This window comes from Lepus europaeus, chromosome 5 (assembly GCF_033115175.1).
Source record: "Lepus europaeus isolate LE1 chromosome 5, mLepTim1.pri, whole genome shotgun sequence".
In the NCBI taxonomy this organism is placed as follows: Eukaryota; Metazoa; Chordata; class Mammalia; order Lagomorpha; family Leporidae; genus Lepus; species Lepus europaeus.
Window position 1 is genome coordinate 103,351,028 of NC_084831.1, and position 21,853 is coordinate 103,372,880.

Genomic DNA, 21,853 nt, shown 5'->3' on the forward strand with positions numbered 1-21,853 from the left:
GCGAGCATTTGCCACGGAGGAGCCGAGACTGCAGACCTTCTGGGAATTTTTTTTTTTTTCTCTTCCTCTCCCTTGCTTTACATTCTTGGACAAATATCAGCATTTCCACTGAGACGTCATTCTGCTCCCTTCCATTCTGCACTCCAAAGCAACAGAGTCTGCTGGCTGAGCAGTTGTTCCTGGCAGGCCCCAGTCTGGTGACATCTCCTCTTTCGGTGGCACCCAATTAGTCCAAAGTAACTGGGACTCATTAGCAAATCTGGAGCAAACTCAAAAGGCGAGACATAGTGGCTTCCACATTGCTGTTTCCATGTGCTCTCCTACCATCTGTGACCCAAACAAGCTTCCTGTCAGGAGTCGAGGGCCATATGCTTCACTCTCTTAACTACCAGGTTCTTGCTGAACAAACCTGCACCACTGTCTCCCTTCAGCCAGCCAGCCACATGCTAGTGTACATCTCTGAGAGAAAAAGCACGCAGGCACGTTTTCACATTCACTTTCCCCAGGCTCCTGGAACCGCTAGTGAGCTCCTATGGGTCTCCCGTTAATCCTTACCCTCAGAGATTATCCTTAAAGGACTGAAACCTTCCCCGGATGAAAAGGAGGAGGAAAAAAAGAAAAAGAAAAAAAAAAAAGCCTGAGGTCTCCAAGACACAGACCTTGATCTATTTGCTCCCAAACTTGGTTCCCCCTTAGCTGAAGGGATGAATATAGGGGGAGATGGGAGGAGGTGAGGGGAAAAAGAGGATTTACATTACTTTTCTGATGCGATTAGGGCAGGGGAGAGGAGGCAGGCTTTCTTGTGTGAAGGTGGGAAGAAATGTTATCAGCTGAGAAAAAAAGAGGTGGGTAATTCAGGTACTCTGTCCAGGCCTTAGCAAGGAAAATGACCGATCTGAAGAGAAATCTCCCTCTCCGAGGGTTTGGAAGCAACGGCCTTTCCAGCAGGGAAAATATTCATTAGAAAAAGAAGCCAAAGTGATGGATGGAGTCCGGGTGCAGACAGGGTTTGGGAAGAGGCGGTACGGATTATCGATCGCAGTTCTTGGGAGGAGAGAGCCGGATCGGCAGAGACGCAGCAAACGCCAGCAGCCTCGGGGCCACCCCAGTTCCGGGGCTGGCTCTGGCCCGAAGATACCCTTCTGTCATTCTGACAGGTGATCCTGATCGGCTCAGCCAGGTCCTCCCAAACCCCAGACAACGCCACTCCGACCCTCGGCTCCGCATCGGGCCAGCGTGGGTTCCACACAGAGGAGGCACGACACGGGAGCGAGGCCCTCCCCCATCCAACCCCCGTGTCCTTCAGCACCTCCTACAGACTCCCTCCCCTTGCCCTTCTGATTCACAGCGCCCACCTCCCTGCACCTACCCTATTCGAGCTACAGGGGAGCACCGTTGCTTCTTGGCCGCCAGCCCCGGAAGGGGCGCCAGCCAGCAGGGGGACGCACGGCTTAGAGGGGGCGTCTTGGGCAGAGAGGGGTTTGGGGCTGGGGTGTGTGTGCAGCGGGCTTGAGAGAGTGGGCTGGTGGCACAAAGAATGTGTGCACAAGGCTTAGGAGAGGAGATCGTGGGGCTCGGGTCTTCTCTTTTCGCCCTGCAAGCGTTCATTTCGGAAGGTCGCTCGCCGCAGGCTCCGTAGGCAAGCCGCGGCTCCGCCAAGACCACATTTCCCAGAAGGCTATGCGGGAAGGCGGGGCGGGGCAGGCAACCTGTGTTGCGCCTGCGCACAGAGCGAGCTGGAAAGGTAGGGGGGGCGAGGGGAGGCGTGCCCGCGGCAGGGCAGGGGGGAGGGGGCCGCGCGGCAGCGGCGCCGGGGCGAGCGCGCGTCCGCGGCGGTGATGGCGGTGCGTGAACGCGCGGCGGCAGCAATGGCCGCTCTGGAGCGGCGGGTGCCGAGTCTCGATGACTTCGCGGGACAGAGCTGGAGCTCATGGGTGGAGCGGGCCGACCTGCCCGCGGCCGACGGTGAGTAAAGCCACCCTAGAGTCCGGGGACCCCATCACCATCTCCCCTCCCCCTCTCCGGGCCCCCGCCAGCTGAGGGGAGCCGCCGACTGGAGCCGCCGTCCGGCTCCCCGGCCCCCCAAACAAAGGACCCGCCGGGTCCTAGTGCCCGCCCGCTCCACCACCCTCGCGCCTCCGGGTCCTAGCGCCGGCCCCTCGCTCGCAGCCCACCCTGCCCACCTCTGTCTTTGCCGGTGCCCAGTACCTGCCCCCACATCCGCTTGCCTTTATCTTTCTTCTTGCCTGTTGGCTTCCAGCTTCCGCCCCTCCTGCACCTGCTCCGGCTTTCTCCATCCGCAACAGTCCTCTCCACGTGTTTCCCACGCACCCCACTTCTGTGTCCCCCTTCCCAGCCCTCGTGTTCCTTCGCCTTTTGCCCCGCACCTCCTGCCCCTTCTCGGCGTTTGCCTGCCCGCTGCGGTGCTCCTAGACCCCGCCGCCCCTCCGCTCTAGTTCATCCATCCATCCATTTATCCATCCTCCCTCTGTCCCTCCCTCTTTCAGTCCATCCATCCATGCCTGCAACCTCCCGTCCTTTCCCGGGCCCCTTACCCTGCCTCTTGGCGTTCTCCCCTGACCCCCACCTTCTGTAGGCCACTGAGTGCCTTTGGTGAACAGGCCTACAGCCCCTTCTTCTGATCTTTGTCTCCTGGACCCCGGGGAGCACCTGGCCTCGTGGCCTTTGGGGGTGACAGCAGGCATCGTGCCCCTGAAGAAGTTTGCAAGTGTGACGAGACCGAGGAGGAGGCCTCATGGAACGGTCTCTAATGACACTTGTTCTCCTCGGGGACATCCGACTCCCAGCTCGGTTCTGTCTCTCATTCCCCACACTTGCATTTAATGGACTTCAAAGAGTGGGAGCTGCCTCTTGACTCCTGCACGCCTAGCCCACCACCCCTCATAGCTGGACATTACATAAGACTGCTAACAGCCTTCTCATCCTACCAAGGGACCGGGCTGTTAGTGGACACCAGAGATCAGAACTTAGTGGGAACCCAGGCCAGGATGGGGCTGCCCCATGCTGGGTGGGCCAGGATGGGGCCATTGTCAGGGTCTGGGTGCACTGAGAACCGGAAATGGAGTCAGACGCCTTTGGTGACTCAGAATTGATTTTTTTTTCCAAGGGACAGGGAGGGGGTGTTGAGGAGGGAGGGGAGAGGAGAGGAGTGAGGTAGGGGGATGGGGCAAGAGCTGCTTTGCACAGCTAAGATGTTTTTGTCATTAACCCAGAAACTGAGGTACAAGGGCAGGCCCTGCCCAGAGCCCCTCTAACAAGGGGTGGAGCTTGTGTAGTTGACCAAGGAGTCTTTGGAGATGCCAGAGGGTCCTGAGACAGCAGTTTTTCTGCTCTGTGACCATCCCATCAGTGCAGGACCTGAGATCCAGCTATAACTTTGACAATGCTGTGAGAAAACTCAGATAGAGCAAAGTTTGAGTTGGCGGAGGTGTGGGCCTGGGGAGTGTCTGGGATGCTGTGGTAGCAGATAGGACCCGTCTGAGAAAGCTCAAGAAGGAACTTGGGGATCTGTAGGAACATTTAAGGGCTGTTCCCTTTCAATGGAGAAGCACATTTAGAAAAGAGATGGTCCTAACCCACAGTCACCCAGCTGGTCTGCAGTGGAAGTCCGCCTTGGGGCTAAGGGCCCTTCGAAAGGTGGCTAGATTCTTCCTGATAGGGCCTGCTCAGTCCAGAGGCAGCAAGTGACAGAAGCACGGGCGCCGAGAAGGACCCCCTGAAAGACTTGTCCACGTCCCGGGAGCTTCTTGGGAGCGTGGGCTTCGTGCTGCTTTGGCCCTGCTTGGGGGAAAGGCCAGGGCTTCTGAGCTCCTGTTCTCTTCCAGGGGCTGAGCTGGAGGAAAGCAGCAAAAACACGAAGAAGCTGGATGCCATGACCCTCATTAAAGAAGGTGGGAGTGACCACACACTGAGGCTGGGGCCCGGGACAGCCAGGACCACCTCTGGTCTCCCGCCATACCCCGCAGGGAGCTAGCTGCTTGAAGCAGCAGGCTGGGGGGTTCCTCACTTTAATGGGCTCCTGTGACCTGCTGCTGGAGATCCTCATCCTGGGTGATTGGCACCTCCTGCCCCAGAAGCCCGTGCCCTTCGGGACTGCTTAGCTTGAGCTCTGGAGGCTGGGAGCATCCGGCAGAAAACCTGTCGTGTCAGCCGGGAGGTGAAGCACCTTCCAAGTGGCAGGTGGGCGCGGGAAAGCCCTGGGGTCCCCGGCCCCGGTGATAAGGGCTTCTGTCATTGCAGACATGTCCATCTTCGGGCACTGCCCCGCCCATGACGACTTCTATTTGGTTGTGTGTAACCATTGCAGCCAGGTGGTGAAGCCTCAAGCTTTCCAGAAACACTGCGGTGAGGGGAGCCCTAGGGAGGCGAGACGGGGCAGGGGGAGGTGGAGCATGGAACTCTGGGACAGGGTCAGCTGGGAGGTCGTGCGAGGTCTTGGAGGGTGACGCTGGGGATGGGAAGGTCCTGGGGTGGCCTTGGAGCATTATGGGGAGGTCGGCGCTGGTATTTGAACTACCTTCCGGCGTCCGGGGGAGTCGAGAGGAGCTGAGAGTTTCAGGCAGCCGGGTCTGGAATTGTGAGCCATGAAGGCTCAGGTTCGAATGGGAAGCAGGGAGATCGACAGTGTATGTATGCTCTGGAACGTCAGCTTCTCCAGCTGAGTCTGCGGCCGGGTTAGGAGGCTGGGGAGGGAGGCAGCTGATCCCACTCACCTCCGTTACTCTCTCTGCCTCCTGGTGACAGAAAGAAGACATGGGCCCCTCAGCAAGCTTTATGCCCGGGCCCCACCCCCACCTCCAGCCCCTGCCAGCTCTCAGAAATGCCATGTAGTGAATGGGCAGGGCCCAGCTTGTAGGGCCCCAGGTTCCACAAAAACCTCCTCCAGGGAGAAGGGCCAGGGGTCCCGGAGCCGCGGCCACCAGCCTCCCGAGAAGACCCAGAAGGACAACCTCTGGTAAGGAGAGGCTGCAGACTCCCCGGGACCAGCCCTGACCCACACCCAGGGAGGGGATGACGAGAGGAGGCAACCCTGGGCCAAGGGGCACTGTGCATAGCAGGAGGCGGCCACACCTGTCTGCGGCTCCTTCCCATGTATTCCAGGGACTGTGGGGTCCTCTGTCCATGTTCTGCCCCCACCCGCTGGAGCCCACCCAAGCTCCAGGGCCAGGAAGGAGATAGCTCTGGGCTAGAGTCCAGGCCACAGCCGCAGTCTCCCCACCCCCAGCCCATACCCTCTTTCCATGTGTAGCCTTTTCGTGCCTGTGGTGAATCTGGAGAAGATGTCCAGTCTCCCGAAGCCCGATGGACATGGAATCAGGGTGGCCCCGCCCTCTGCTTTCCTCAGCCAGGCAGGCGGCCTCACCAAGGACTCCCCGGGAAAGCCCCCCACGGCTCCCCCTTCTAAAGAACCTCCTGGCAGAGAGAACATCGAGATAATCCCCAGTGAGGGCTCCAGTCACCGGGCTGAAGGCAGCCCCCCTGAGAAGGAGCCTGGTGGGGCCAGGCTGCCGCCCAAAAGCCACCGGAAGATGGCTCGTGAGTAGTTGCAGTCTTGGGGCTCAGGAAGGGAGGGGGGCTCCTTTGGGCTGCTTTGTCCTTGGGCCAGATGGGGAAGAGGCCAGGAGGGAGTGGGCCGGGTCATCCCAAGTTGGCCTGTTTGCTTCCTGGGAAGCTTCTCTCTAGCCCGGGTCTCCTGCCTTAGTCCCAGCAGGTGGAGTTAAAGTGATTGGCCTTTATGTCTTGTCTCACCTGGATTCAGGGCACCAGAGAGCTCACAGCTCATTTCTCTGGCATCCTAGATGCCTGTGGCTGCTTTTTTGCCTTTTTAAAAAAAAAAAAAAATTTTTTTCTTTTATTTTTAAGGATTTATTTCTTTATTTGAAAGGCAAAGTCACAAAGAGAGGAAGAGGCAGAGACAGAGATCTTCCACCTGCTGGCTTACTCCCCAAATGGCCACAACCGAAGCCAGGAGCTTCTTCCAGGTCTCCCACGTGGGTGCAGGGGCCCAAGCAGTTGGGCCATCTTCTACTGCTTCCCCAGTCACATTAACAGGGAGCTGGATCAGAAGTGGAGCAGCTGGAAATCAAACTGGTGCCCATATGGGATGCCGGCACTGCAGCAGCAGCTTTTACCCACCGCACCACAGCGCCGGCCCCTGCTTTTGTTTCTTGATATGTGTTGCCCTGCTTTGGGCTTGAAGTCCAAAAGGAGTGCTTGGTCTGGGAAAAGGGAGGACTGGGATGGTTCCCACGCCCAGCAGGGAGATGCTCGTGCCCCTACCTTAGTCCAGTTCTCCCCTGGCCCTGGACAAGACAAGACCAGATCCTCCTGTGAGGCTCTTGGAAGTGGTCTTGGGTTCACTGGAACCGCCTTCCCCACAGGGAAAGAGTGTGACCTCAACAGGCAGTGTGGGGTGATAAATCCAGAGACCAAGAAGATCTGTACCCGCCTGCTGACCTGCAAGGTAATCCCCCCACCCCGCCCCGCCCCGGCTACTGCACAGTGAGGGAGGGCCACAGAGGCGCCACCTGGGCAGGGAAAGTTTAGATGTTGTCCACAGGGTGGGGGGCAGGCCCACACCAGGGAGGGGACCTGGTGGGGGACAGCAGCCAGGCAGTGGCTTCCACATCCCACCCCACCCCTGCCCCAAAGGAGGGTTTTGTCCACATAGGGGAGTGAAAAAAAACATCCAAACAAACCCACAAACACTCACATCCCCTCTCTCTCCGCTTGCCCAGGCCAGAGCACACCGCTGCCCCTTACCCCTGCTCAGCTCACACCCCCTCCCCACCCCTCCGCCCTGCTCTGTTCTAGATCCACTCAGTGCACCAGCGCCGGGAGGTCCAGGGCCGGGCCAAGGACTTTGACGTGCTAGTGGCGGAGCTGAAGGCCAACTCCCGCAAAGGGGAGTCTCCCAAGGAGAAGAGCCCAGGGCGCAAGGAGCCGGCTCTCGAGCGCCCCTCCCAGGAGCCCCCGTGCTCAGTCTCGGTCGTGGCAGCAGCAGCTGCTCCCAGCAGCACCTTCTCTGCTCGTTCCAAGCAGACCTACCCATACTGTGCACTGCCCAGGTACGTCCGAGGTCCAACCCATACCTTGTCTGGGGATACTTAGCCCCTAAGCCAGTAGGGAGCCCCCTGAAGACAGGCCCAGGAAAATGTGCTCACTCAGCCCTGAGTGTGGGAGGATACCTGGGGCCCCTAGCTCGGGTGTGGAAGCAGGGACTCACCTACCACAGTACCCCAGCCTCTCTGGAGCGTGCCAGGTCCAAACACCTGGGATGGGAACGTGTTCCCAGCCATGCCCAACAGGCCAAAACGTGTCACTGGGGAGCCAACAGGGTCATGGGCCTGGGTCAGGCAGTCCTACTGTGTATTCATTCGCTGGCCCCTTCGTGTGCAGAGGCTGCGCTGGACCCCGGGGAGAGCCTGCCTTGCCGAAGGAGACACACACGCATCTCTGCCTGTAACACGAGGGGCAGACACGAAACACAGGCTCAGCTCACAGACAGGCTCACAGGAATATGTGATGCAAGAAGGGGGTTCAGAGAGTTGACGGGGCTGACCAGAGCTGGGTGCAGTTGAGCTCGGAAGATTTTCTGGAGGAGGCCAATCTGGAGCAGATTTTCCCCCTGAGGAGGCAGGGCCTGGGAAGTGAAGGGGTTGGGGAGAGCGCCCCTAGGGAGCTGTGGTCCTGTCATTCCCTCCCATCCTTTCCTGTTTCCTCTTCCTCTGGCCGTCCGGCAGGGTGTCTGCCCCGGCAGCTTAGCGGGTTCAGCCCCCCCCCAGACACCCTCCTTCCTCTCCCTGCCGCAGACCCAACCCTGACCCCAGTCACGTCACCCTCACAACCCCTTTGGCCCTTCCAGGTCCCGGGCCTCCTCTGAGAGTGAGGTGGATGATGAAGGCCCCTGTGGTGGTGATGGGGACCCAGGCCTGTTCCCCTTCCCCCTGCCCCGGGGTGGGGCTCAGGCCTCCAGCGAGGAGAGCGAGGAGGAGGGGACATCTGATGACCTCCACCTCCCCCCTGACTGCCATTATGCAACCCGGCCCCCACGGCCACAGGCGGTAAGGCCCAGGGTGGGGGTGGGGGGTGGCCCAGTGCTGCTGGCCCACCCTATGGGGAGGAGGCCGGATGCTGTGTGCACATACCCTCCCTGCACCCGTGGCCCCGTCAACGTGCCCCTTCTGCCTCTAGTTCTGCACCTTTGGGAGCCGGCTGGTGAGCCCAGGATGCTACGTGTTTAGCCGCCGGCTGGACCGGTTCTGCTCGGCACTCAGCTCCATGTTGGAGCGGCACCTCAGCTCGCATATGTGGAAGTGAGTCTCTGGGGGGTGAAAGCTCCCTTCTCGGGCCTCTGCGGTGTGCCTTGGCTGCTTGCCAGGAAGACCCAGATGGGGAGTGGCACGAAGGGGGCAGGCAGGTGGCAGCGTGGAGCTGGGTTAAGGCAGGGCGTGAATGGGAGGTCTGAGGGTGAACCTGGATTCTTACTCATCACCTCCAGTGTCGCTTGTGTAACTAGGGATGGTTACTGACATTTCACATGAGGCTGTTCCTGGGCCTGCATGCTGGTTCATACATTGTGTAGTAGTTCCTTCCTTTCCCTGTGCCTTCTTCCTAGCCCTCAGTTCCAGCATCTCCCAGCAGATGGCAGCAACCCTGGGCTCGGCCCGCCGTTTCTAGGTGGGGCAGAGACCAGTTTCTGCTGTGGGGAGGCCCTCTTGTTTGCTTGCCGGTCACAGTGGGGTTCTCTTTTTGCTGCAGGAAAATCCCACCGGCAGCTGAACCTGCCTCCCACCTCGTCAGCTCCCCCTCACCTGCTCCCCTGAGCCCTCCTTCCACAGGCAGCTGCCCCCGCCTCCCAGGCCCACCCCCCAGACCTGCCTGCCCAGCCTCCACGCCCCCTACCAAGGACAGCCTTGTCCCCAGCTACCCTGCAGGCTCCCCCAGCGTGGCAGCTGCCTGCAGCCAGGCAGAGTGCACGGGCGGGAGCCAGGCTATCACCTCACCGCTGCCTGCCAACACGCCGTCCCCGTCCTTCAGCAAGCTGCCACCTTCTAAGGCCAGCAAGTCATCCAAAGGCAAGGACGGGGCGGAGGCAGAGGCCCCCTCGCGGAAGCGGAAGTTATCTCCTGGCCCTACCACCTTCAAACGGACCTGCATCCTGGAGCCCGCTGGAAAGGGCAAACCATCCGGCTGCCGGGGCCTCTCGGCCAAGACTAAAACAGCCCTGGGCGTGGGGCTGAACGGGACGGTGGGGCCAAGAATGAAGCGGGCAGGGCCCCTGGACTGTCGGGGTCCCCCCCACCAGCCCCCTACACCAGTCAAGGCTTCTCAGCTGGAGAACCGGGGAGCGGCCGGACACCCAGCCAAGGCCCTGCCCACCAACTGCCTCTCCGAGGAGGAGGTGGCCAAGAAGCGGAAAAACCTGGCCACTTACTGCCGGCCGGTGAAGGCCAAGCACTGTCAGCCTGGGGCCCCTGCCGACGCGGCCTGCTCTGTGCGCCGCAAGAAGCCCGGGCCGGCCCTGGCCTTTGAGGAGAAGTGCTCGACACTGAAGGTACCGGCCCTGCTTCCTGAAATATGCGGGATGGTGGCGTGGGGAGCGGTGGGGACCTGGCGTGGACACGGCGCTGAGCAGATGGCTGTGCAGGGCCGGGAGGAAGAGGAAGCTGAGGGGCGCTGAGCCGCCGTCTTTAGGGGGGCAGGTCAGCTCTTAGGAAAGGGAGCCCAGCTTCGGCCTGCTGAGCCGTGCCCTCCACAGCCCTCGTCCTCTGCCTGCCCTGCTGCAGCACAGGGTCGCCTCTTGCTGTGGCCCTCCTTCCGGGCCCTGATGAGAAGGGAGTTTAGGTCCCCTGAGCTGTGGCCCAGCATGGCGGGCAGGGAGGTGGGTGGGCTGATCTCACTCCTGGTTCTTCCTCAGGGCATCACGGAGGGGCAACAGCACGGCTCAGGGTCCATATGTGTGCATGTGTACCCACGTGCAAGTGACAGGTGACCAGGTTTTTTTTTTTTTTTTTTTTTTTTGCCTCTTCTAATAGCATCCCTAGTGCAGCAGGCCATGGATTTCATGTGACATTAGCCAGGAGAGACTTCTTGGGGCAGGACAGGGAGCTGCCCTGAGTTAGGCTTGGACCAGATGCAACCAGAGGAGAGCTGTGGGTCTGACCGGTATGCGGGGCCCAAGTGCCCCTGCTGGGCAAACGTTACTTGTCCCCTTGCCCAGTTTTCCTTGGCAGGCTAGCAGAAGGAAGTCAGACGTCACCCCTTCCCGTCCACACAGGTCACCAGCTAGGATGGCCGGCGGCCCCCCACCCTGACCGCCTCTTACCTCTTGTCTTCCACAGTCAAAAGCCCATTAACGAGAAAGTGCCTGCCCACTGCGATGGAGCTGCCAGCACCTCCTCCCCTCCAGATCCGGGCCCCAGGCTGCTGCCGCTTTTTATAACTTTATATTATTTTTTTTAAGAAAAAAAAAAAAAACTCTTTAAAATACCTCAAGACTGTCTCCCTGTTCTGTTGCTGCTAAGGAAATATAAAAACAGAAACATAGAGAAGGAAGAAAAAAATGTGTAACAAAATGAGTGTCCTTACTGTCCCCGACCCCCACCCTGGGAGATGCCGACAGCGCGGGGGGGTGGGGGGAGCAGGCTCCAGCCCCCATAGCTTGCTGGTAAAAGTGTCCCAGGCGGGCTTTTGAAATAGCGTGAAGCTGTCTGGGTCCCGTATCGTCCAGGCCATCTCCTCACTGGCTGGGATAATGTGGTGTGTGGCCGGCGGGGTGAGCGGGCGGGCGTCCACTGTGGTGCCCGGAGGACTGTGGTTCTGCTCTTGGATCCCTGCCCTGAGGGTGTGTGGGAGTTGGCCGGTGGCCCTTTCCTGCTGTTCTGGCCACCCAGAGCCTGAACTGAGTAGGAGAGTGCTGGGCCTCTTCTGTGGGGTGGGCTGTGGGCCTGGCCGTAGGGAACGGGTAGAGCCTCTCCCAGGTAGGCCTCCTGAACCACTCCTTTGTGGTGACAGGAAGGGAAAAGGTGTAATAACTTGCAACACTTGTGGTGTGGGAGGCCCTGGCTCTTCAGGATCACCTGGTCTCTGCTGAGTAGCTGATGTGGAGGCGGCCAGGCCAGGGAGTGCCCAGTTCCATTTTTCTCCCTGGGGACACTGTGCAGAGGGCGGAGGAGACACCCATCTCCCTCAGTTGGTCCTCAAGCCTGAATTCGCCAGGGACCAGAGCACTGTTTTTTTTTTTTTTTTTTTTTTTGCCATGTCCTTTTCTTTCATTCTTTTTTAGGCAGGGAGGAATCATTTCTGTTCCCTTAACAAGAGAGAGTGACAGGAGATAGAGCAGCCAGGGAAATCTGGTACCTCTGAAAGGCTGTTCACACTCTCGGTTCAGCCTACCGGACGTGGGATTTGGCGTTTCCCATGGCTGCTTGAGACGCACGCCCTTGCAGACACGAGGGTGGACAGGAAGGTGGGCTGGGCCGCCGCTGGGTCCCCTCGAGCCCCCACTGGCCCTCCCGGGAGCGGGCCTCTCCGGGGCAGGCGCGCTTCCCCCCCGACCTCCAGAGGGCGCTGTGGGCGACTCCACCGCGCTGCCGGCGGCAGCCCTGGGGAGGAGCCTCTCCTGCAGCCGCCGCCGCCTCCGCGATCACAAACCCGGAAGACGCGCTCGGGGAGCCGGAGGGTGCGGGCCGGACCGGCACGGCCATGCAGCCCCTGGAGGTAGGGCTGGTGCCCGCTCCAGCCAGGGAGCCGAAACTGACCCGCTGTCTGCGGAGAGGCAGCGGCATCGTGGCGCACCTGGTGGCTTTGGGCTTCACCATCTTTCTGACAGTGCTGTCCCGGCCGGGAACCAGTGAGTGCGCGGGGCGGGGCGGGGCGGGGCCTCGGAAGGGGGCGGAGCCGGGATGCTGGAGGGGCTTCGCTGGGAGACGCAGTCGGGACCCGAGCAGGGGCGGGGAGGCCTGAAGCAGGGGTGTGCGGGGTGCTGGGGTGGGGGGCCGGGGGCCCTGGGCCCGGGCATCCTGGCAGGGTGGGGCTTTGCATATTGTGGGGGAAGGGCAGACGAGTGAACCGAGCCGACTGATCACTTCTTCCGAAGCAGGGCTCCTGATGAGGGTACAAATGAAGAAGGGGTGCTGGAAGGGGCACCCAGACCAAACCGGTGTGTGTTTGAGGGGAGTTCCTGTTGGCTGCTCACCCTAAAGCCCCTTGGCTACTACACTTTGCCCTACGTTCCTGATTCGGGTTGGGGATGGAACACCGGGGCCAGACCCTCTGGGCTCCAGCAAGCCTCCCCGGGGTCAGGAACAATGGTGCCCAGCCGTCAGCCTGTTCTCTTTGATTCTTAGGTCTTTTCTCCTGGCACCCTGTGTTCATGGCCTTGGCGGTGAGTTTGGGCTTCTGCCGACAAGTGCTTTGTTTGGATATGCCAGGCTTCTCCCCTAGAGAAGCATCCAGCCTTCATAGGGCTCCAAGAAGTGGGGAAAACAGCCAGGGCCCTATCTTTCCCTGCAACCCATGGGCCTGGGAAGCAAGGGAGGGGGGACAGGGCAGGGCAGGGCCACTGGTAAAGTGTCAGAACGTTGGAAAGCCTGGGGAGGTGTGAAGGAGACCTCTTTCTCTGCTGGGAGGTGAAAGGAAGAAATGGAAGGGGTGGTCTCCCGTCGTCTCCCACTTCACTGAAAAGTTCTGGAGACAGCTGTTGCACTGATCCGGAAATTGGAGTCCTGGAGGTGGGGGAATGGCACCCTGAACGGTGAGACTCGCACTTAGGTGCTGACTCCCAGTTGTCCCCAGCAATGCTGAGCTGAGGGGCAGGAGGCCCTTTGTTCTCTGGATGGAGGAGAGCACCTCTTCTTCCTCAGTCCTCCAAGCCAGGCCTGCGCTCACTGGCCCTCTCCTGTGTTCACAGTTCTGTGTCTGCATGGCCGAGGCCATCCTGCTCTTCTCGCCTGAGCACTCCCTGTTCTTCTTCTGTTCACGAAAGGCTCGGATCCGGCTGCACTGGGCGGGGCAGACTCTAGCCATCCTCTGCGCAGCCCTGGGCCTGGGCTTCATCGTCTCCAGCAGGACCCGCAGCGAGCTGCCCCATCTGGTGTCCTGGCACAGCTGGGTAGGAGTGCTGACTCTGCTGGCCACTGGCGGCCAGGCACTGTGTGGGCTCTGCCTCCTCTGCCCCCGAGCAGCCAGGGTCTCGCGGGTGGCTCGTCTGAAGCTCTACCACCTGACGTGTGCACTGGTGGTCTACCTGATGGCTACAGTCACAGTGCTCCTGGGCATGTACTCAGCGTGGTTCCAGGCCCAGATCAAAGGGGCAGCCTGGTACGTGTGCCTGACGCTGCCCCTCTATCCAGCTCTCGTGATCATGCACCAGATCTCCAGCTCCTACTTGCCAAGGAAGAAAACGGAGATGTGAGCGCCTCTGAGCTCCCAGCCTGGACTTCACTGTCCGTTCCCTTTGGGGACCTCCGGCGGACCCACTTCAGATGTGGTTGGAGTTTTGCGCTTCTTGGCTTGGCCAGGGGCTGCAGAAACACAAGCTGCTATTGGTGAGGGATGACTCAAATGGGGGAAATGTAGCAGGTGCGAGTGGCAGGTGTCCAAACGTGGTCCTGAAGCCTCCCTCCACTCTTGACGGGAGATGGAGTAGTGGGTGGGGGCAGAGATGGTTTTAGGGTGGTCATTCTTTCTCTGTGTACCTGACTGACAGCGGGGTTCCTGTGTGTTGTCAGTAGCAGGCATGCGTATTTGGGTCACTTTTGGGAAAGTGCGCTGTAGTGGAGAGAGGCCAGGGGTCGTGCTTGTGGATTCTGGCCTCTTGGGTGACTTCAGTGAGTTCCGTATCTCAGGATCCCAGTTTTCTCACCTGTGAAATGAATGCTTCCGGGCAGTCTCTAATGAGTGTCGGTCGGGTTGACGTCACAGAACAGCCACCCAGCTTTGGACCACGCGGACCACCTAGCGGACTCAGGATGTTAGTTCTGATTCCTTCTCCTTTTACTCACCTGGGGAGACCAGTCTGCCTTCGTGGCCCTTCAGAAATCTGCTAACTTGACTCCTGGAGTAGAATCTCCTGGACAGTAAAGGCACTAAAGTCACTTTAAAGTCTTTAAAGGAGCAGAAGGGCTTGGTTTAGCACACCTGTGGTTCATGGCTGGGGTCCTCACCTTCTGCCCACCTGGATGTGGCCCTTCCCCTGCATATACTCTCAGGGCAGAGCAGGCCTGGGTGTCGCGTGCTTTTCCCTTCTCAGGGCCCTGGTTCTTGCTTGAGCACAGAGCTCTGTGGAGCTCTTCTGAAGCTTCTAGAACAAGATAAGGGCCAAGGAAGTGGGGCAGGGCTCTTCTGACCCAAGGAAAGCAGTCTCCCTGGCTCCCTTCTCCTTGTCGTCTATGCTCTCCTCAGTTGTCTCTTGCCCTTAGGCCCGAGAGAGGGCTGACTCTAGAGCCAGCCGGCACATGGAGGCTGGGCTCTCTTCTTGCACAGACTCCTCCTTGTCCCGACTGGAAGAGCTTCCTGGTCAGCCACGGGTGGGGAGGGCTGGATGCCTGCCGGGCTGGCTGTGGTCGTCTCGGTCTGGGAGGTGGGACCTCCACAGATCACAGCCAGCTGAGCTAGGCAAGCTGGTGGAAATGGGTTGCTACTCCAGGAGGCCTGGGGTGTAGAGGCTAGAGCTTCAGTTCCCTCCCCCAGTAGGGGGAGGCATTCGTGGATGTCAGCAGTTAGGACACCCCAGGTTTGCAGAAGGTCCAAGGCCTTCTGTCCGGGTGGCTCAGAGGCAAGGAGGTTGGGCGTGATTTGACAGTACAGGAATGGGGACTGCAAGGACAGCATGTCCTCGCAGAGGACCTCACGCCACTCCTGGGTGAGGCGGCGTCTCTTTGGAGCGCTCTCCACCCTGAACGTTGAAAGGGGGCCCCTACTGTGCCGAGGCTGTGTGTTCCTGTCTCTTTCGTCACCCTCTCTCCGCTCTTAAACCATCCAAGCTGGTGTGGACCTGGAAGAAACGGCTCCAGGGGCCGCACGGAGGAGCGGCTCTCCCAGAGCGCTCTGATCCAGGGCTTCCAGCTCCTCTCCCCTCCTCACAGTGCTGGCAGCCTGACCTTGTCTGCAGCGGGCCAGGAGAGCCAGGTGAGGCTCACCAGCTTGTTCTGAGAGCAGGCAGGCAATGCTGGGAAGCCTGAGCCTGCCTGAGGTGCTGCCTCCTCCCAGGTGGTGCGGGGGCTGGTGGGCGGGTGGGCAGGCCTGCTGACAGCCGGCAGTTTGCGTGGGCTGTGCCATCTGATGTCTATTCCCAGCCCTTGGAGGAAGGGGGAGTCGTTTATATTCTGCAGGAGGAAGGGACCCCAGCTGTCGCCTCTCTGACCAGTGGGGCCAGAGGGCAGGGGTGCAGGGCAGAGAGGAGGGCACAGGCAGTCTCCTCCGGCTTAGTTGGGTCTGAGTGCAGTATAGAGAGCGCTCACCAGGGGGAGCCCTTTCTGGCAGGCTAGATTGCTGCGGGGGGTGGGGGCTGTGCTCTCTCACCTCCCAGCTTTCCATTCCTTCCTCCATCCCCACCTGCCCTCACATCCGTGGGCAGCAGCTGGCCACCCATCAGACCTCAGAGCCAGGGCACCCTCCCTCCAGCTGGGACCTCAGTGGCTGCCAGCTGCAGATGCCTCCTGCTTGTGTCTCCCTCCTTCCTGCACCCTCTCTTTTCCCTGTCTTCCTGGATCTCCTGTGTCTGGGGTGTTAGCTGGGCTCCTCAGCAACAACCAGAGGCACTGGGGGATAAGCAAATGGCTGTCCTTTTGCCCTTGTTCCTGGGCTGGGGAAAACTGCTAGTAGTCAAGCTGTTTTTTTTTTTTTTTTTTAAAGCCAGGGTGCTCAGATTAAAAAAAAAAAAAAAAAGTTTTGCCTATCATTTGCACACATTTCCATATCAGGCTCACTAAGTCCTGATTCCAAATTTGATTGTGTTCCATGTTTGATTATATTCAGACTCAACCTTGAGGACATCAGAAATAGGGATGGTGCTTGTCTCCAAATCCAAATGGTAATAGGGTTACTATTTTAGGTTTGGAATACCCTCCCAAGCCCCCGTCTTTCCTGTAACCACCCCTCCGTCCCCTTGAGCCCCCCTTGGCTGGGGCTGGGGTGGCCTGGCAGGAGCTCCGAGCTCCAGCTGGGTCTGAGCAAGTCTTCGGGAATCACCTTGGCTCATCGGCTGCCGTCACTGGCCAGTGCTTGCGTCTGCTCTCCCCGCCCCCTCACAGGGCAGACCACCCTTTCCCACTCTCTGACACTGCCTCTTCTTGCTCCCTGTCCCCGCCCCTCCAGCTCCATGGTAAAACCTCACGGGGGGGGGGGGGGGGGATGCAGGCATCCTCCCGGAGCCAGCTGGCTGCTGTGCCGAAGCCTGTTCAGAGTTAATAATAATCATTAGCTGAATGGTGCCAGGGCCTTTCAGCTCCAGATCTCTAAGCACTCACAGACTGAGTCAGCCCGCCCTCACCTTCCCCCTCTGCCCAGGCTATGGTAGGCTCCCGGGGGGGGGGGGGGGGAGTCTTGCTGCCTTGCTGCACCTTGAAGCTTCTGTCCCCCTGGATGTGGGCATTGAGAGTCCTCTCAGCAAACTAAGCAGAGCGTCCCACCTGACGGAGGTCAAAGGTCAGGCTGTGTCGGGAACACTGTGTGTGTTTGGTAAAGATGGCTGTAGATCCTGAACCACGGGCACCCTCTCAGCCTCCAGGGCATCCCTAGTCCTGGGACCCCTCTGCAAGCTCAGGGAACAGGAAGACTGGATTCAGTGCACCAGACACCCCTGTGTCTGCTGCACTGGCCTGGAAGCAGCGTGGGTTTTCTCAGCTCCTCACACCCGTGTGGCCCCGGGAAATCAACTCGCTGTTTGGCCTACCTCACAGGGCTGTTGTGAGGGTTTGATGCCAGAACGAATGTTAACAGGCACTGGACAACTCAAAACATTAAACAAATGTAAACAGGCGGTAGCATTGTGTTCTTGTCCTTCTCTCTCTTTCCCTGAGCCTGGCTGTAAGGAGGCAATAAACAGTTCTAGATCATGATGTGCAGCGGTCCTGAGTCTCAGAGGCCCTGCTGACCCCCCTGAGAGAACACAGACCCGCGTCTTCCTTTGAGCTACAAGGTCAGCTCTTACCCACTCCTGCCAGCAAGGCCATAACCAGTGAGGTTGGCCCTAGTGCTGCCTGCCTGGTGTTTGCAAGGCATAGTGCTGCTTGAGAATCGGAATGCAGTCCCTGCGGGTCTGCCTGCAGCCCTTGGAGCTGCTGGTCACCAGCCTCTGGGAAGCTCTCCCACCGCACTGTGTCCTGCTGAGGAAAGGGGAGCACGCGCAGCGGGGCGCCCCCTCCTCCGCAGAGCTGAGGGGCGTGGCCTCGGCCCCGGATGCCCGCAGCTTGGTTTTCCCTCTTTCAGGCCCTCGGAGTTGGATCGCAGTCTCCTCCTCTCCAGAGTGCTTTATTGGAATGAACACGCACGTGCAGATGGTGCGTGTGCACCATGAGCAGTTCTGTTTAAATTTTAAGTTCGGGAAGGAGACTTTCCATTCCATTTGTGTGAGATGAGCCAGCAACCTGCCTGGAGTGGACACAGAGGCAGGAACCACAGTGGGCACGGGCTCGGCTTTTTGTGCCTTAATTGTCTTTCTGTCCTGGGATCTGGGATGACAGTAGGCGGGCATTGTGGGCGTGGCCTCTACAATTCAGCAGGGACACAGAGAAGACACCCACTGAAGGGCAGGAGGACAGCGGGCCAGCACCGCCCCGGGGGGCAAGTTGACACAGACCCCACCACGGGACTGGGCTTCACAGAGGCACAGATTGCCAGCATCGAGATGCCCCTCTCCCACCCGTAGGCATGGCCCATCGCCGGGGTGGCCAGGGACTAACAGTGCCAGCTTGTAATTCCACAAGAGGCTCTAACCTGTCTTGGAAACAGACTAAGGAACTATTCTGTGGTATGGGGTAGACAGCTCTTATCTCATTGAGATACACAAGAGGCCCCCAGCACCCCTGTATTTAAAGCAGGTCCCCAGTTATCTCACTGGGGTTATCACTTTCTAAGGATGCCCAGTTCTCAGGCCAGCGCTGCGGCTCAATGGGCTAATCCTCCGCCTTGCGGCGCCGGCACACCGGGTTCTAGTCCTGGTCAGGGCGCCAGATTCTGTCCCGGTTGTCCCTCTTCCAGGCCAGCTCTCTGTTGTGGCCCAGGAGTGCAGTGGAGGATGGCCCAAGTGCTTGGGCCCTGCGCCCGCATGGGAGACCAGGAGAAGCTCCTGGCTTCGGATCAGTATGGTGTGCCGGCTGCAGCGCACAGGCCGCAGCGGCCATTGGAGGGTGAACCAACAGAAAAGGAAGACCTTTCTCTCTGTCTCTCTCTCTCTCACTGTCCACTCTACCTGTCAAAAAAAAAAAAGGATGCCCAGTCCTGCTTTAGGCCCATGCCAACTATTGCCATGTGAGGGAGCAGCACCAAACACTGATAACCTGACCTGCGGCACATGTGTGCCCACTACTTTGGGAGCAAGACTTCATGGCATGCAGCAAGCCCATCACAGGGCTTCTTGCCTAGGCTCGCAGAAGGTGGGATCTCCCAGGCCGTGGTGGAGTGCCCTCTGTGATCCAGGGACAGTACCCAGGTTTATGTAGACCAGAAGGCCTCAGGGTGGGTCTAAGCACCTTTACCACTGCCCATTTTCCTCCTGATGAAGAGGCCCAATTGGTAGCTGTTTTACCCCAGGAGAGGAAGCTCCCAGCACCCAGCACAGGCTCACTGTGGTCAGTCATCCTAATGCAAGGGTCTGAGCCTCTTCCGTTCTGTGGGTGTGGAAAGTGAAGCTTTGCTACCAGATTCCTGGGAGACAAGGTACGTGGCACAAGAACTGCAAATGCGGAAAGGGAAGGAGCCAAGTAAACAGATGGAAGAAGACCAGGCGAGCAAAGGCAGTGAACTTTCATCTTCTAAAAGGCACCTGTCAGTAGCACTCACCCCAGCCCCTGCCCCGAGTCCGAACTAAGAGGAGCTAGGGAACGTGCTGTGAGATGTGGCGGAAGTGCACACCTTGACCAGGATCTAGGGAACTTCTGGTGGGGTGGGGCAAGAAGGGTTGGAGAGGTGCAGCATGGACTTCCTCGGGACAAGCTCTCAGGCTCAGAGACAGGGCTTGGCACAGGCCAAAATAGAGGGGAGACGTTCACGTTAGTATTCCCCAGACCTGTTCTTTTTTCTTTTTAATTTATTTGACAGGTAGAGTTAGACAGTGAGAGAGACAGAGAGACAGAGAGAAAGTTCTTCCTTCCGTTGGTTCACCCTCCAAAAGACAGTGAAAGAGACAGAGAGAGAGAAAGGTTTTCCTTCTGTTGGTTCACCCCCTCAAATGGCCACTACGGCCGGTGCTGTGCCAGTTCGAAGCCAGGAGCCAGGTGCTTCTCCTGGTCTTCCATGCGGGTACAGGGCCCAAGGAACTGGGCCATCCTCCATTGCACTCCCAGGCCACAGCAGAGAGCTGGCCTGGAAGAGGAGCAACCGGGACAGAATCTGGCGCCCCAACCAGGACTAGAACCCAGCGCCCATATGGGATGCCAGCGCCGCAGGCGGAGGATTAACCAAGTGAGCCACGGCACTGCCCCTCCCCCCCAGACCTGTTCTTGTTACCAGCTTCATTCTGTCAACCAAGCTGTCAATCACAGCAAAAACTGCTCTGCAAAGATGAAAACCTACATAGGCTGTGGGAGTGCTCTGGCACCAACATCTCACCTCACTGGCTGGCGAGGTTGGTTTGTCTGATGCGGCTGGTTGTGGGGTGTCTCTGCCTCACCAGACCAGTGCTTCCTCATGAAGCAGACGCTGACTGTCCAGATACAGGAGGGCTGCCCTTTGGGTGAGATTTTATACATGTAAGAAATGAGGTAATTCTTCAAATTCTGATTCATTTTTTCCCCCTTACCACTTCCCATTTCCCTTTGGAATCTATCATGACAATCCCTTTCCAGAAATACCAAGAGGGGGGCCGGCGCTGTTGCGTAGCAGGTAAAGCCGCTGCCTGCAGTGCTGGCATCCCACGTGGACGCCGGTTCGAGACCTGGCTGCTCCACTTCCAATCCAGCTCTCTGCTATGGCCTGGGAAAGCAGTAGAAGATGGCCCAAGTCCTTCGCAAAGGAGAATGAGGAGATGCTCCTGGCTCCTGGTTTCAGATCAGCACAGCTCTGGCCATTGCGGCCAATTGGGGATTGAACCAGCAGATGGAAGACCTCTCTCTCCCCCTCTCCTTCTCTGTGTAATTGACCTTCAAATAAATAAATAAATCTTAAAAAAAAAAAAAAGTACCAAGAGAGCAGCTGAAGAACTTGGATGGCTGGGGTCTGGAATCCAGTCCACTTTCTGATAGGCTGCATCCAGCACAGTGGGAACGACATTTTTCCACACCATGCTGAGGACTCACTAACTTGTCAGATATTTACCTGCCCACTAGATGAACAGACTTTTAGCCTGAGATGAAAATCTGAAAATATACTGGTAATCAAACACAGCACAAAAAAATATCCTGGTAGTGAAAGGGAGCTCCTCCCCATTGCTTCTGAGTCAGTGCCAGCATTTTCTGTAGTCCCTGTCAGTGGGCTTGACCTGGGCTTGTCAGAGAACTCTGCAGGGCCACCCCTCACCACCAGGGATCCAGGGACCCTTCATTATCTACAAGCTTTAGTTCCAAGTCATGGGATTCCTAAACTCGTGCCTGCTAGAGCCTCAGAGACCTTCCCTCTGAGAATCTATCTCAGAGGTCAGCAAACTGGTCTGTTCTGCTGACCAAACATGCCCCTCCCCTGATCCTGTGTGGCCTGGGAGCCAACAAGAGTTCTTATATTTGTAAATGGTTGAAAAGACTCAAAAGACATGTCAAAGTTATATGAAATTCAAATTTCAATGTCCGTAAATAAAACTTTATTGGATTCTGTTTTGGGTATTGTTTGCTCATATCCTCCGAAGGTTCACATGCTGGAAGCTTGGTCTCCAGTGTGGCGTGATGTTGACAGGAGATGCAACTTTTAGGAAGTGGAACCCAGTGGGAGGTAACCGGTCATTAGGGGTGTCACTCCCAGAAGTGTTCTTGTGGGGTTGGTTCCCGTGAGCATGAATTATTATAAAAAGAGCAAAGGGCAAGTATTTGATGCAACAGCTAAGATGCCACTTGGAACACCCGCATCCTACATCAGAGTACCCGGATTTGGGTCCTGGTTCTATTTCAGTTGCCTGCTAATATGTACCCTGGTAGGCAGCAGGTGATGGCTTGGCATGGGAGATCCAGATTGAGTTCTGGATTTCTAACTTTCACCTGGCCCAGCCCTGCCTCTTTGGACATTGGAGTACCCAATCAGTGGATAGGAGATCTCTGACTTCCAAATTAAATAAAAATCTTAAAAAAAAAAAAAAAACATAAAAAGAGCCCACCTGGCCCCTAGATGTCTCTGGCTCCCTGTGGCCATGTGATCTCTTCCACACAGGCTCCTGCCACTGACATGCTGTCTCCCATGAGGCTCTCACCAACAGCCAAACAGCTTCAACCTCCTGATCTTGGACTTCCAGACTCCAAAACTGTGAGCTAAATAAACCTCTTTTCCTTATAAAGTGCTTGGCCTTGGGTGTTCTGTTATAGCAACAGAGACTGGAGTCAAGCAATGGAGTAGAGCCACAGTCATTTGCATAAATGTTGACTGTGGCCGTCGCCTGCTATGGTGGGACAGCCAAGTTCCAACACAGAGAAAGGGTCTCCAGAAGCTGACATATTAAATATCTGGCTCATTACAGAAAGTTTGCTGA

The 21,853-nt window shown here is 58.1% G+C and overlaps 2 protein-coding genes across 3 annotated transcripts; both read left to right on the forward strand.

The window, feature by feature from the left end:
* Positions 1-1,838: 1,838 nt before the first annotated feature.
* Positions 1,839-10,774, forward strand: ATXN7L2 (ataxin 7 like 2). 2 transcript variants are annotated; one of them, XM_062191897.1, is made up of 11 exons: positions 1,839-1,965; positions 3,846-3,911; positions 4,261-4,365; positions 4,765-4,975; positions 5,270-5,556; positions 6,402-6,484; positions 6,835-7,088; positions 7,886-8,084; positions 8,215-8,336; positions 8,782-9,577; positions 10,365-10,774. In XM_062191897.1, exons 1-11 carry the CDS (start codon positions 1,839-1,841, stop codon positions 10,377-10,379), a joined length of 2,265 nt encoding a protein of 754 aa, XP_062047881.1. In that variant the 3' UTR covers positions 10,380-10,774. The 2 variants fall into 2 exon arrangements, with proteins under 2 accessions (XP_062047881.1, XP_062047882.1); XM_062191898.1 differs by having other exon boundaries at positions 5,366-5,556.
* Positions 10,775-11,666: 892 nt separating this feature from the next.
* LOC133760024 (probable transmembrane reductase CYB561D1) lies at positions 11,667-17,056 on the forward strand. The gene is made up of 3 exons (XM_062191899.1): positions 11,667-11,875; positions 12,372-12,409; positions 12,935-17,056. Exons 1-3 carry the CDS (start codon positions 11,728-11,730, stop codon positions 13,436-13,438), a joined length of 690 nt encoding a protein of 229 aa, XP_062047883.1. The 5' UTR covers positions 11,667-11,727; the 3' UTR covers positions 13,439-17,056.
* Positions 17,057-21,853: the final 4,797 nt, after the last annotated feature.